The 13,877-nt window shown below is 54.0% G+C and overlaps 1 protein-coding gene across 6 annotated transcripts in view; it reads left to right on the forward strand.

The window, feature by feature from the left end:
- The window catches only part of TBC1D9B (TBC1 domain family member 9B), a 42,645-nt gene extending 36,627 nt beyond the window's left edge, over positions 1-6,018 (forward strand). For 2 of the 6 annotated variants that reach the window (XM_040964459.1, XM_040964461.1), the window contains exons 16-23: positions 1,183-1,423; positions 1,680-1,745; positions 2,019-2,090; positions 2,298-2,348; positions 3,615-3,677; positions 4,095-4,201; positions 5,200-5,422; positions 5,495-6,018. In XM_040964459.1, coding sequence (XP_040820393.1) covers positions 1,183-1,423; positions 1,680-1,745; positions 2,019-2,090; positions 2,298-2,348; positions 3,615-3,677; positions 4,095-4,201; positions 5,200-5,422; positions 5,495-5,982 — 1,311 coding nt within the window. In that variant the 3' untranslated portion in view covers positions 5,983-6,018. Of the gene's footprint in view, positions 1-1,182; positions 1,424-1,679; positions 1,746-2,018; positions 2,091-2,297; positions 2,349-3,614; positions 3,678-4,094; positions 4,202-5,199 lie in introns of all 6 variants that reach the window. The other 4 variants (XM_040964462.1, XM_040964460.1, XM_040964463.1 and 1 more) reach the window with 4 other exon arrangements.
- The last annotated feature ends 7,859 nt before the right edge of the window (positions 6,019-13,877 follow it).

Here is a 13,877-nt window from a genome sequence, read left to right on the forward strand (position 1 = left end):
AGTAGCCCCAGGACAAGGGAACCTTTCTTCCAAATGATCAGATTGACTCAAGTTAAGATACTATGGCTCAAGTTAGGATGGTGTTGAATGTTAGGCAAAAAATAAATAAATAAGATTTATTTATTTTTGGGCCTGGCCTAATAGTCTAGTCCTCACCTTGCGTGTGCTGGGATCCCATATGGACTCCGGTTCATATCCTGATTGTTCCATTTCCCTTCCAGCTCCCTGCTTCTGGCTTGGGAAAGCAGTCAAGGATGGCACAAGGCCTTGGGACCCTGCACTCATGTGGGAGACCCGGAACAAGCTCCTGGCTCCTGCCTTCAGATCAGCTTAGCTCCAGCCAGTGTAGTGACTTGGGGAGTGAACCCACAGATAGAAGGTTTTTCCCTCTGTCTTTCCTTCTCTTTGTAAAGCTGCCTTTCTATTTAAAAATATATACATCTTAAAACTATGTTCTAAAACAAAAGGTTTATTTATTTTTATTGGAGAAACAGCTGCAATGACCTGAGCTGAGCCAAAGCCAGGAGCTTCTGGATTCCCCACATGCGCATAAGATCCCAAGGCTTTTGATCATTCCCGATTGCTTTCCCAGATCATAAGCAGAGAGCTAGATTGGGAAATGGAGTCGCTGGGACTAGAACCAGCACCCATTTGCGATGCCCATGCTGGCAGGGAGAGGACTAGTCTACTGAATCATTGTGCCAACTCCTGACTCAAATTTGAGCCAGACACTCACCCTCCCACCCATCCCTGGTGACATGCAAGCACCTCCCCAATGTTCCCTGTGGTTGGAGGGGAAACAGAAGAGGTATTCCACAAGAACGTTAGGTGCTGTTGACAGGAGAGAAGTGCTAAAGAGGAGGCAGAATCACAAAGTCCATGTCATCTGTCTTTCCTGCTGCTACTGATGACTGCCAATTCAGCTGCCCCAAGTGACCACCGTGCTGTGGCCTAGGGTCCCAGCAATTGAGTTCAGTGTGGCCCTCACAGGCTGCCCGAGGGCTTGGTCTCAACTTCCCACTGGTTAGCAAGGGGCTAACAGAACCAATGTGAGAGGTTCTGTGAGCCTGGCCCAGGACACTGCAAAGTGGGATGAAGGAAGGAGGTGGATGCCCAGCCAGCATGGGAATCCTAGCAGCTGAGGGGTAAGAACCTGACCATGTGAAAACATTGTCCCTGCAGGCCAAGCACCTGGCAAGTCAGTACTGGGGAAGCAGCCACACGGCAGCCGCCCGCCGGGACCCGAGCCTGCCATACTTGGAGCAGTATCGGATTGCTGCAAGCCAGTTCCAGGAGCTCTTTGCCTGCCTGACTCCCTGGGCCTGTGGCACCCACACACCTGTGCTGGCAGGCCGCATGTTCCGGCTTTTAGACAAAAACAAGGACTCACTGATCAACTTTAAGGAGTTCGTGACTGGGATGAGTGAGTGCCTCCTGGAGCCTGACCCTGACTTGGCCTTTTCCCATGGCATCCCTGGCCAGTCTGTCCTTCCCTCCCTTGTGGGGCTGGGGCAGCTGGCCGCAGGGAAGGCTGAGCTGGCCTGGCGATACTCTGAGGAAGCCTGGGACTGGCTCCCGGGCCCTCTGCAGCTGTGAGGAGGTCCTGTCCCAGCCCCCTGGAGCCTGCACCGTCCTGGGGAGCCCCTCTCATCATGCCCTCCTCCTGCCTTCTCCCACAGGCGGGATGTACCACGGGGACATGACTGAAAAGCTCAAGGTGCTCTACAAGCTGCACCTTCCCCCAGGTGAGCACGTGCCCCCACACCCCTGGATTGTATGAGGCACTGATTGCACTTTAACCTGAAAGACACTGGGTGTTTACACACTCACCTAAGAATCAGAAAGTAGCAAATAATCCAAGCCAGTCAGCCTTAAAACTGCCACACGGGTCATGGTGGCAGGGGGAGGGTGGCCAGGATGGTCAGGCCAGTCCAGCGGGAAAGGGCAGGTGCGGTCTGCCCAGGAGCTGGGATGCTTGCTCTAGGTGAGACTCTCACTCTACCCATCTCGGAGTGCAGCCCTAAACTCTGAGGAAGCCGAGTCAGCCCTGGAGGCCACCCACTATTTCACGGAAGACAGCTCCTCAGAAGGTGAGTGGATCCCTGAGGCTTCCAGCTGGGGGGCTGGGGGCATTGGGGTGTCCTGAGAGGGGTCTCAAGCTGGGGCCCACCCTGGCTTCCTGCAGCCAGGTGTCCCTGTGGGCAGGCAGTGATCTCACTCCTGTTTCTCTTGTGTCTGTCTTCTTGGATCTCGGCTCCTCCTCCCTCTGCCCTCCTGCTCCTATGCTGTCCTCCCAGCATCTCCTCTGGCCTCTGATCTGGATCTTTTCCTGCCCTGGGAGGCTCAAGGTCAGTGCCCGGAGCACAGGAAGGCTCCCTTGGCTTTGGGTGGCAGCATCCCCTCACACCCCCATCCCCACTCCTGTCCCAAGGCCCCCAGGCCTGGCAGACTCTACCACTGGCACGTGTGTCCTGCTGTGGGGTGGTTAGTAGGTGAGGACATGCACAGGGCCATGGGTCAGCATAGGCAGAGGAAGGAAAAGCAGGGGTGGTCACTGCAACCGCGGGAAACAGACCACAGGGACCAGGGGAAGCCAGGCAGAGTGGGGCAGATGCTCTCCTCAGAAAGCACAAAACACTGCTTTGTGGAGAAGAAATACGGATGTTGAGCCGTTAGAACCCATCCTTATCCTCAGGCTGCATTTAAAGTGTAAAGCACAGGCTGCCAAGTGCCTTCTGGACCCCAGGACTTGATGACATGGCTGGCGACCACTCTGTGCTGTGACGTCATGTGGCAGGCCCAAAGGGGAAACAAATAGTGTGTGTGTCGAAGGACCCACAGGTCCTGCTGACCGTGAAGGCTTAGCTCACGGACCCGGAGGGCCTTGGCTTCCAGTAACAGGCCAAAGCAGCAGGTGTGCTTCCTGTTACACATGGACCCTGGGCAACCTGGGAAGCTTTAAGCTTGTGCTGTGTGCTTCTGGGTGCAGAACCCTGACCTCAGACCCCACAGCACCCCAGGCCCTGCACTGTCACCCATGCTCACTGAGGCAGTTGAGGGCTGGGCTACTTCTGTCCTCGCCTGTCTTCTGGCAGCAGGCCTGGGAGACCAGGGCAGCTTGTTCCTCCCCAGGTTCATGTTCACACGTGAACCGCACAGTGTGGTCCTCCTCCAGCGGATGTGCTGAGCACAGGGTTCATGTCTGTCAAGTTCCTTCCCTCCTGGTGTAGCTGTCATAGGTGTGATCCCACACACGTGACCTTTTCCTAACGAAACCACAGGATTCATCAGTTCTCAGGCTTGTCCATCACACCGCATTGCTGTTTGCATATGGGGGAGACTTGTAGTCTTCTGGAAAAAGAAAACAAAGAAGCAAACACGGAGTGGGATACAGCTGCTGCTGCTTTCAGTGATCAAGTGGGGAAATGCCCAGGCCCTCCTTGACGGTGGTGCCGGAGGGCAGAGCCCAGGGTCAGGCCAAAGCAGGAGGCTCCGTGCAGGGAACCAGAACCCGGGGCTGCTCCCGCACAAGCACAGGCTGGACCTCGGCAGAGGTGGGCTGCAGTCCCAGCTGGAGAAGAATGTGCTCCATGTTGTTATTTCCTGGTTGGCAGAGGCACTACCACAGGAAGATCGGGAAGGAAGCAGAAGCGAGGATACCCAAGAAAAGCGAGCAGGTACAGGCCATTCTCCCCTGACGGCCAGTCAGGGTCTCAGGGCTGAGGTCTGGGGTTTCATGTGGGCTGTGTCCATCCCCAGTCACTTCTGCAAAGCTCCCCCACTGCCTGGCGCCCAGTTGACAGGCATGCCCTGAAGGTCAGTGACCTTGGCTGGAGGCCCTGCTGTCCCCTGTGGTGCCTGGTGTCCCCTGTGAAGCTCTCACCTCCTCAGGCCAACCTCTCACAGCCTAGAACACAGCCTCAGGACCATCCTCATCCCATTGAGCCATCCCTTCTTCAGGGCATTCTCCCCATCAGCACCTCCCCAGATGCAGGTGCTTTGTAACAGGGCCCATCCCACCCCCTGACCCCAAGCTCAAGCCCTCTTTCTGTCATGACAGGCCGAGATTAATGTCTTTTCCTCCTGACTCACAGAGGAGAAGGGCACCAGCCCCCCAGACTACCGACACTACCTTCGCATGTGGGCCAAGGAGAGAGAGGCTCAGAAGGAGACCATCAAGGATCTGCCCAAAATGAACCAGGTGGGCCAGGCTGGAGCCTGCAGCAGACACCTCTGCAGAACCCTGAGGGACACCGGGGCCCAGCATGCCATGTCAGCACCACGCCCCAGGGTCCACACAGGGTGGCACTCATCACTCACTAGCTCACTTGAGCGCCCAGGAGTCCCAGTGAGGATTCTGGAAAGTCAGGAGCTTGTTGCTCAGGGGCCATTTGCACAGGGACCACTTGTTCAGGTGGAGGGACAGTGGTAGGTCTGAGCAGCCCTGGGGAAGGTTACCCCACAGCTGCTTCCTCACACTCCCTGCCCAGGCACCCTGTGCACACAGGCTTGTCTGCTCTCCACTTCCTGCTCTCTGGGGACAGCAGCTTCTTTGTCTTCCCAAGGGTCTCCCAGGCAGGAAGGGGCAACCCCTGGGTTCAGCTGCAGAAAGTAGCCAGAGGCAGTCCCTGAACTACAGCCTGCCCTTAGTGCTTGGGCTGGGCTGGCCCTGGCCATGCCCAGAGGGGCCCTGTGAGCCTGTGAGCCTAAGCCTTCTCCAGCCTGAGGAATGGGTGGTCTCACCCCTCTCTCAGGCCAGGATGTGGTTTAGAGACCCAAGACCACCCTCACCCCCTCAGCAGCACCCTCTGGGAGCTTCCCTGAAGGTCAGAGTTGAAGTCGCTTTCACCCAGGAGCTAGAAGGCCAAGGGTGAGGCCAGACCCCAGGGAGGAAGCCATGGTCAAGGCCGGGTTCACACAGCCATGCATCTCCAACAGCAGAACCACATGTCGGAGCAGAGAGCCCAGCTCAGAGCTGCTGTCCACTGCAGGGGGAGAGCCCGGGAGGGCAGAGTGACTGCTTAGGTCCCTCCCGACTCTGAGCCTCCACATTCCCGTGTGTGAAGTAAGACTAGAGCACTGGTATGGCGCCGATAAGCAGGACCACATCCTGGCACCAGTTCCAGTGGCCAGCAGCATGCGTGGAATGAACACCAGGGCCATCTTACCATCTCCTTGTTCTGCCTTTCCCCTTGATAGGAGCAATTCATTGAGCTGTGCAAGACGCTATACAACATGTTCAGTGAGGACCCCCTGGAGCAGGACTTGTACCACGCCATTGCCACAGTGGCCAGCCTCCTCCTCCGCATCGGCGAGGTGGGGAAGAAGTTCTCCAGTCACAGTGGCAGGAAGCCCACGGATGGCACCCCCAGCAGGGACCAGGGCAGTTCCACCAAGGACGAGTCCCCTCCTCCAGCAAGGGATCCCCCTCAGGACCCAGTACAGGAGCTCCAGCCAGCAGCCGCCGGGGACCCCCAGTCACCAGCAAGGGAACTCAGTCAGGATCCAGTACAGGAATGCCAGCCGCCAGCTGCAGGGGATCCCCAAGCCAAAGCTGGCGGAGACACCCACCTTGGAAAAGTGCCACAAGAGAGCCAGACGGTGGTAGAGGGGGGCAGTGGAGAGGGACAGGGCTCACCCTCCCAGCTCCTGTCTGACGATGAAACCAAAGATGACATATCCATGTCCTCCTACTCAGTGGTCAGCACGAACTCCCTGCATTGTGAGGACCTTATGGACGACACAGTGCTGGTGGGTGTGGAGGCCCGCAGCCCCACAGCCACTGCCCGCATTGGGAACACCGTAGACACAGACTGGTGCATCTCCTTTGAGCAGATCCTGGCCTCCATTCTCACAGAGTCTGTGCTGGTCAACTTCTTTGAGAAAAGGGTGGACATTGGACTCAAGATCAAGGACCAGAAGAAAGTAGAGAGACAGTTGAGTGCCTCCAGTGAGCACGAGCCATCTGTTGCTCTGGGCTGAGCCCCTTGGCTGAGTGATTCTGGCCGAGGCCTCTGTCCCTCCCTCCTTCCCTTTGCAGGTTCTCGTTAAAGACACAGCCCTCCTGCTCCCCCTTGGAAGCAGTGAGTTGTAAGTGAAAGGAAGGCTGATGCCAACACAGCTGCCTTAGAAAGAGTCTCTGGGCCTGCATCTCCTGGCACAGGCCAGTCCTGGGATCCAGGAGTAAGTGATGGATCCTCCATTCCTCTCTGCCCGTGGGAGCTGCCTCAAGCCAGATACCACTACCTACTGTTAGAGGCGCTCCCTTCTGCCCCTGCTTGCCTCATGCCTGTGTGCCCATACTTCAGCCAGTCCACACCAGGACCCTACACCTGTGGGATGCTCTCCTGCAGCTGTAGGCTGGGGTGGAAGCAGAGAACTACCAAGCAATGGAACCTCAGGGTATTACTGTCTGGGAGCCCTTGGTCCTGGCCGAGTGGTGTGGATGGGGGATGCCTGTTGCGTGGGGAGCGGGCACCTCGCAGCGCCCAGGCATGCTCTGCTAGTCATCATCCTCGTCAACCTGGAAGCACACCCCTCAGATCCTGATGAGTTTCCTCATCTCCATTTCAGTTGACTAGAATCACACTGTGCTTGATGCCTTAATAAACCTGTGAAGGAAAGGAAAGTGATGCTGTGTGCAAGACCCTTCCCTACCTCTGGAGCCTCCTGATGGCTCCACAGTCCCATGAGATGGAGAAATACAGGGTACTCAGCTTGGGTGCTGGGTCAAGCCAGGCAGAGCCTATGCTGCCCTGCACACCAGAGCCTGAGCTCCATGGGGCTTTGCAGAGGCACAGGTCTGGGTGCAGAAAGCATGTCTCACAGGGCTAGGCTTCACGCCTGAACCCAGGAAGCAGCCAGTCGGGCCTCCCAGGCTGCTCCAGATCTGAGGTGACCTGCGGGAGCTGAAGCTGCTGTCACCCCATGTGGCTGCTCCCACTGGGGCTGCATTTTGTTGTTATTTAAAAGGTTTACTAAAGCAGAATACACATCCTATACAATGTACTTGTTTTGAGTTAACATTTCAGACATGAAACCAATTCCACAAAGCAATTCTAGAACATTTTTACCACCCTGGAGAGATCCCCCAGGCCCATTTCACTTGCCAATGAACTTAGGTTGGCCTGACCCTGCCTGCCCTATCCCTTTCCAAAACCAACCCACACACATGCCAATGGGTGTAGCTACTCTGCCTGGTCTGACCAACACCCAAGCCTGAATCATGTGCTCACCAGTGGGAGTTACGGACGAACAGAGGAGTTTCCCAGATTCCCCCACCAGAAGCACCCACTGACCCAGATCTCACATGTGACAACAGGTGCTAGGTCTTTACTGTCACAGACTATCCTCTCCTTACCAACCTATGTATGAGCAGTGGATGTGTGTGGCCTGGCCTGCCCCACACTGTATTCTTGGGTGTGCCTGGGCATGCTGCATCCTGGGCCAAGCCAGCCTGTACCAATCCTAGTACCCATGAGTATCTGAGTTTCTGTGATCATGCCTAGCTCAACCTGTCACCACCCCGAGGAAACCAACTAAAATTGCAGCTCACAGGGGTCGGCCCACACATGCCCCACAGAATCTGTCCCCAGACCCAGTTCTCTTGCTTGCTGGTTAGTGTCATGGCCCAGCCTAGCATTTCCCACCCCTGTCCTGACACTCACTGGTGGGTAGTGTGACCTAGCCCCGCCAGGTACACCCCCAGCCTAGGTTTTAGCGTGAGTGGTATTTGATATTGTTCATTCCTAACTACCCTGTCTCTGATCTCCCACATGGGCTGGTGCTTCAGTTTGACCCTTAAAGGTCCTCATATTCTTCCCTCTAAATCACAGCACCAGGTGGCCCGAGGGCTACACCTGGTACCATTGAAACCTGGGCCGTCAGACCCCAAAGCTCCAATGCCTGGGATCCCACCCCCGAATGAAATGACACACCTGGTTCCAAGCACATGGCCACTCAAGCCTCCCAACTGAACCTGGCCTGCTGGGAGCCTGCCCATGGAGGAGGCTGGCCCCTCTGGCACTGAGCACCTGGCTGGCCAATGGGCCCAAGCCTTCAGAACCGAGCCCCACCCCCTAGTAGAACCACCCACCTGGCTCCAAGTGCATGTGATTGCCTGATGGGCTTGAGCTACCAGACTTAAGCCCCACAACATAGAAGCTAGCCCTTGGGGAAAACTGGCCCTCTGGCTCTGAGCCCAAACGAATATACTTTGGATGACCTACAAATGATACTACACCCATTGGAGCAGGTAGCTAGCAAAAGTTTCCAGCCTTGGGAACTGTGAGAGGTCTCCTGTGAGTTTAATTGACATTCTTTTATATGTCAATTGATTTTTTTCATGCGCACATATAAGGATCTTTTCCTTATGCTCGATTGAAGAGAGCTTGATTATCACGTGTCTTGGTGAAGATCACTTTTGGTCAACCCTGTTGGGAGTTCTGTACCCCTCCTGGATGTTGTTTCCCGATTCTTTCTCTAGGTTAGGGAGGTTTTCCCTTATTGAATATACCTTTTTAAAATTTTATTTTTTTTTATAATCTTACTTAGTCGATTAGGGTACAAATGGTCAAGGGCTACAGGAAAGTGGGTAAGACCATTGAATACACCTTTAATCCCAACTTCTCTTTCTGTACCTTCAGGGACTCCCATAACTCTTTTAATCGTGTCTTTCAATTCTTGAACACTTTTTTTAGTTTGATCCAGCTCTGCTTCCAGCTTTCTGTTTGTTTCCTCCTGATGACAGGAAATATCTTCTAATTGTGCCAACATCTCAAATGAGTGCCAGTTCATGGGGGAGCAGTGAGCTCAGACGCATGGCAACGTGACTGTCTACGTTTTATTGAGTTGCAAACCAAAGTTAGGCCTTCGGAGTGAGGGCCTGGTTAGGGAGGGAAGTCAACTTGTTACAGATAGGTTATTCAGAGCAATATAAGAAAAGATAGCAAGGCTCCTCAATGATGGAAGGAGGTTCTCTTGGTGCTATTGGAGCAGGAAGACCATCCTGCCAACTGCATGCACTTTATTCATTCACTTCTTGTTTGTTAAGTGACTCAGCAATAGCCAGGGATGAGATGAACAGAGCAAGGTGGACATGAACCTCCATCACCCTCTGGTGTCCATTTAGGACATGACCTGCTGGGAGGGGCAGGCTCCAGCTGGCTGTGTGAGGTCAGACTAAAGGGCCAGGGAGCCGGAGAAGGGATGGAAGCAGCACCCTCCAAATCATGTCCAATGTGACCTGACCGCAGATCCAATTCAGAACAAATCAGGAGCAAGGAGTGTCCACTTAGGGATTTCCATCCCTGCATGCAGTGCAGGATAGCCTGTGTAACCCAGATGTGATCCTGGGGTGGTGGACGGGAGAGCAACATCTCTGTTTTGATCATACCATGTGCAGAGTCCCAGCAGTGCAATGCAGAATGACAAGCACACTACCTGTCATGTGCCTGGAGGAGCCACTACACCTCGCCAAGCCCATCACAGGACCTGTGTGGCTCCCATCATGGCAGCAGTGAAGGGGACCTGCAGTTCTACAAGTGTCCAAAGCTGGGGCATGGCTGCAGCAGAGCCTGAGCCCCCAGCCTGACAACATGGTAACCTCAACCTCCTAGGCCTCCTTACTTTCCCAGCTTCTTGTGGGACTAAAGACCGGCCTAGGTTTCTATGCTTCATCCCCAGTCTTGCAATGCGACTGTTCCCACTGTTCGGAGGGGAGCCTGTGTCAGTCATGGGGACTGCATCTGGCACCCTCTGGGAACCTGGGCATGGAAATGGAGAGGCCATGTCTCACTCCTCACCCATCTGCTTCTCTTGGACTCGGGTCCTGAGCACCATTGCTAGGTGCCTCAGGCCTTTGGGTTTGGGTGTCAGAGCAAGGGGAATGGGGTCCAGTGAGGGCTTGGGGGATCAGGGTGGGGAGTGAAGAGCCTGGTGTCCATTTCAGCTTAGAGTCGCTTGCCCAGCCCCACTGTTAGACTTTGGATGAGTGAGTCTCAGGCACCTGACCCAGGATTCCTGCTTGCAAGCCACTGTGCTGCATCTCTAGGCACTGCACCAGGCTCTCAGCTGTGTTGTCAGTGCAGGAGAGGGCAGGGCAGAGAAAGGCATCCACTAGAACTCCTCCCCTATAGAATCATCCTGGCAGGCTCTTGTGGTGTGCTGTAGCTGGTGAAGCACCACCTGGGAGGCTGACATTCCATAGGGGCTCCAGTTCCAGGCCCAGTTAATTCATTTCCAGGCTACCTCTCTGCTAATGTGCCTGGGAAGGCAGAGGAAGGCCTCAGACCTCTGAACTCATGACAGGAACTGGAAAGAAGTTTCTGGCTCCTGGCTCTGGGCCAGGCTGTTCAAACCTTGTAGCCATTTGGAGAGTGAGCCAGTGAATACAGACTTGCTCTCCTTCATGTTTCCATTGCAACTCTGTCTTTCGAATGAATAAATGCACCCTTTTTGAAAAATAATGCTCTTGACCTTCCTCTGTTTCTCACTTATATTACACATACAAAACAAATGCATTAATTTCAAAGTTTTGGAAAAGGTTTGGAAAACATTTTAATCTCCTTTTTCTAGAAGTTTAAGAAGGAGAAGCCTCTACATCTACATGGAACCATTTGAACATTGGGGTACAAAGCAGGGGCTGGAGGGGAAGAAGAGAGTCTCTTAGAAGCCCTACTTTAAAGGAGGGGCACCCCTCCCCCTCTATCCACCCATGATCCCAGAGAGTACAGATTTGGTGCCCAAGTGCCAGGTTGCTGGCTGCACTGGACCCTGATTCTTGGACATCTCTCCCCACCGCCCTTCCTGCCGCCCTGGAGGCAAGGGCACTGTCACCTCACCAGACCACAGAGCCCAGGACAGCATCCCAGGCACAGACACAAACAACCTGCACCTCTTGTGCCACTGTCACTGAAGACTCTGCACACTGTGGTTGGCAGCACCCATCCTACTGGGCAGTTCCTTGCCTCCTGGGGCTGCATCTCCCTGGGACAGGATTTTGTTCTGAGGCCCCGCAGCCTGCCCTGCACTGGGGCAGTCCCAGTGCAGGAGAAGGACAGGAGGCCGCCTTCCATGAAGCTGGAGAGAAGGGGAGATGGCTGGGTGAGGACATGAGGCTGTCACAGACAGTGGGGAAGCAAACTGGTGAATCGAGGGCATAGGGGTGGCGGCCCATAGCAAAAGAAAAAAGGAGGGGGAGCGGGTGAGTGAGGTAAGTGTCCAAAGTCATTCAAGATGTGGTGGAGACCAAGCACTCTGCGAGGAATCAGCTGGGCGTGAGCACTTGTAGGACCATCTTATTCAGGCATCAGAACACGCAGGCAGTGGTGTGGAATGGGGTCGCTGCAGCAGATGTCCGGAGCGAAGCCAAGTGCCAGCTCATGGCAGCTGTGTCCTGAAGAGGCCTCCTCACTTCACGTATCTCCTCCGGCTGTCAGGGTAGTCATCTGAAAGGGAGAGACTGTACTGAGTGCACAAGAAGATATCAGAGAGGTTGTGAGCACAAAGTGGGGCCGTACCAGGGCCACGGCCAAGGCATCCAACCCCCACCAGGGTAGTCCCTGTTGAGGAGATCACGCCCGCCATGTGCACGCATGTGCAAGACTAACGCTGTCCATGAAGCTGGTGGACAGGAGACAGCTGGGAGAGGACATAGTGGCTGTCACAGACAGTAGGACAGCAGACCTGACTCAGAGGGCACAGTGGCTAAACAGAAGGGGTGCAGGTATCTAGGATAAGGGGACACAATTGGGACCTAGAGGGGTTCAAGTCATGACATGGCATCATGGGCACACTAAACACAGTGGGAGAAATCAGCCAGTGCTGAGAATTTATGTGGTATCTTGTTCAGGCATCAGAACACGTCAGCATGCGCCGGCATGAAATGGGGTCACTGCAGATGTCCAGAGCGAAGCCAGGTGCTGCTGGCCAGGGCCAGCTCACAGCAGCCATGTCCTGAAGAGGCCTCCTCGATTTGCGTATCTCGTCTGGCTGTCAACGTAGTTGTCTGAAAGGGAGAGAGACAACACTGAGTGCACAAGAAGGTATCAGAGCGGTTGTGAACACAAAGCCGGGGCTGCACCAGGGCCACAGGCAAGGCCTCCAGTGCCCACCAGGGCAGTCCCTGTGGAGGAGAACATGCCCACCAAGTGCCCGCATGCGCAGGACTGATGTCTGTGTGAGCAGCTCCCCAATGAGGAGCCCAGGATCTCACCCTCAGGGAAGCAGCACTGAGACAAGAACCCCCAGACCTGCAGTGTCTGCAGCCAACTCTGCATGCCTGTCTGGACAGAAGGACATCTCTACTCGGAGGGAGCACTAATGCCCACCCACTCACCCACAGGAGCTCTCAAACCCAGGCAAAGTCCCTGGAGACAGGAAATGACTGACAGCATGAGGTCAGCAAGAGGGAATGTGGGCCCCGAGAACAGACAAGGAAAACAAAACCCACTCACTGATGACAAGCCAACTGAAGTCAATCCGGAGAGAAAGGACAGTGTCTTTAGCAAAGGGATTTGGGAAAATAGGACCTAACTGTACAGAAGTATGCAAGAAGATCCCTACTAGACACCTCATTCGAATCAAAAAGCAACTCTAAACTGCTCAAGGATCTTAAATTCCCTCAAATGACTAAATGGAAATATTTCAAGACATGGACATAGACAAACACTTCCGGGGTAAGACTCTGAAGCACAGGCAATTCAAGCAAACGGGGATTCCATCAGGCTAAGAAGTTTCTACATGGCAAAGGAAATTATCAGCAGTCAAGAGCTGCATCAGAGTGGAGCCACTGGGACTCAAACCGGTGCCTCCGTGGGGTGTAATGTGCTGAAGCACACTGCCAGCTCCCTTAAAGAAAATGGCCTACACTCATCCACAGAACATATCTACTAAGCACAGAGGGACTGAAGGGCAAAAGACAAAAAGGAAGCAAAAAAAATAAAAACACAGAGACAAATCAATAGAAATTAATTTGCAAAAGAGAAAAGTGAAATCCAACAATGGCACTAATATACTGTTTGTGAAGACATGAACAAGTCCAAGAGAAAGGCAGTGATTACACTTCTTTTGTAACACAATCATATGCCGTAAAGCAGCTAGAATCCAACATTTGACACAGCAGGTCAAGTCGCCACTTGCAGTGCTGTCACCCTGTAAGTGCACTGGTTCCTGTCCTGACTGCTCCACTTCTGTGCCAGCGCCACACTAACAGCCTGGGAAAAGCCAAGTGCTTGGGCCCTTTGCACCCATGGGGGAGATCCACATGGAACTTCTGCCTCCTGGCTTTATCCTGGCTCTGTCCTCACCATTGTGGTCATGTGAAAAGGAAATCAGCAGATGAGATTCAGGCTCACCCTCCACTCTCTAACTGACCTTCAAAGAAAGAAAGAAATGAATCCATCTTTTCTCTTTCAAAAGCAAATGTGCTAACATTTTAAGAAATGGGAATAAGCAGAGTCATCACACAGAGTATCCATAGCAAACAAAATGGCCCCAAATGTGTCCTGAGATGTTAAGAGATTGGAAGTCATAAAATGTGGGTTTGAGAACTCAGCAGAATAAATTGACAATCAAAACCTCCAGAAAATCAGGGAAATCCCTAGTGTATGACAATTAAATGGTGTCTTTGTAAGCAGAGCAGAGAAAAATCATGAGAGAGGCCAGAAGATAGGCTGGAGTGAGGATAATGCAGCCTAGGCCAGCTACAGGGATGAGCTCACAGCACTGCCCACTGAGCTCCCTGCTGGTGCACCTGGGAAAGCCTGGGAAGACAGTCCAGGACCCTGAGGGTCCCCCTGACACCCACATGGGAGACCAAGGAGAGCTCCTGGTCCCTGGCTGGAGCCTGGTCCAGCCCAGGACACTGTGGCCACTGT

The sequence above is a fragment of the Ochotona curzoniae genome, unplaced genomic scaffold (genome assembly GCF_017591425.1).
Source record: "Ochotona curzoniae isolate NIBS_2020 unplaced genomic scaffold, NIBS_Ocur_1.0 scaffold_3554, whole genome shotgun sequence".
NCBI lineage: Eukaryota > Metazoa > Chordata > Mammalia > Lagomorpha > Ochotonidae > Ochotona > Ochotona curzoniae.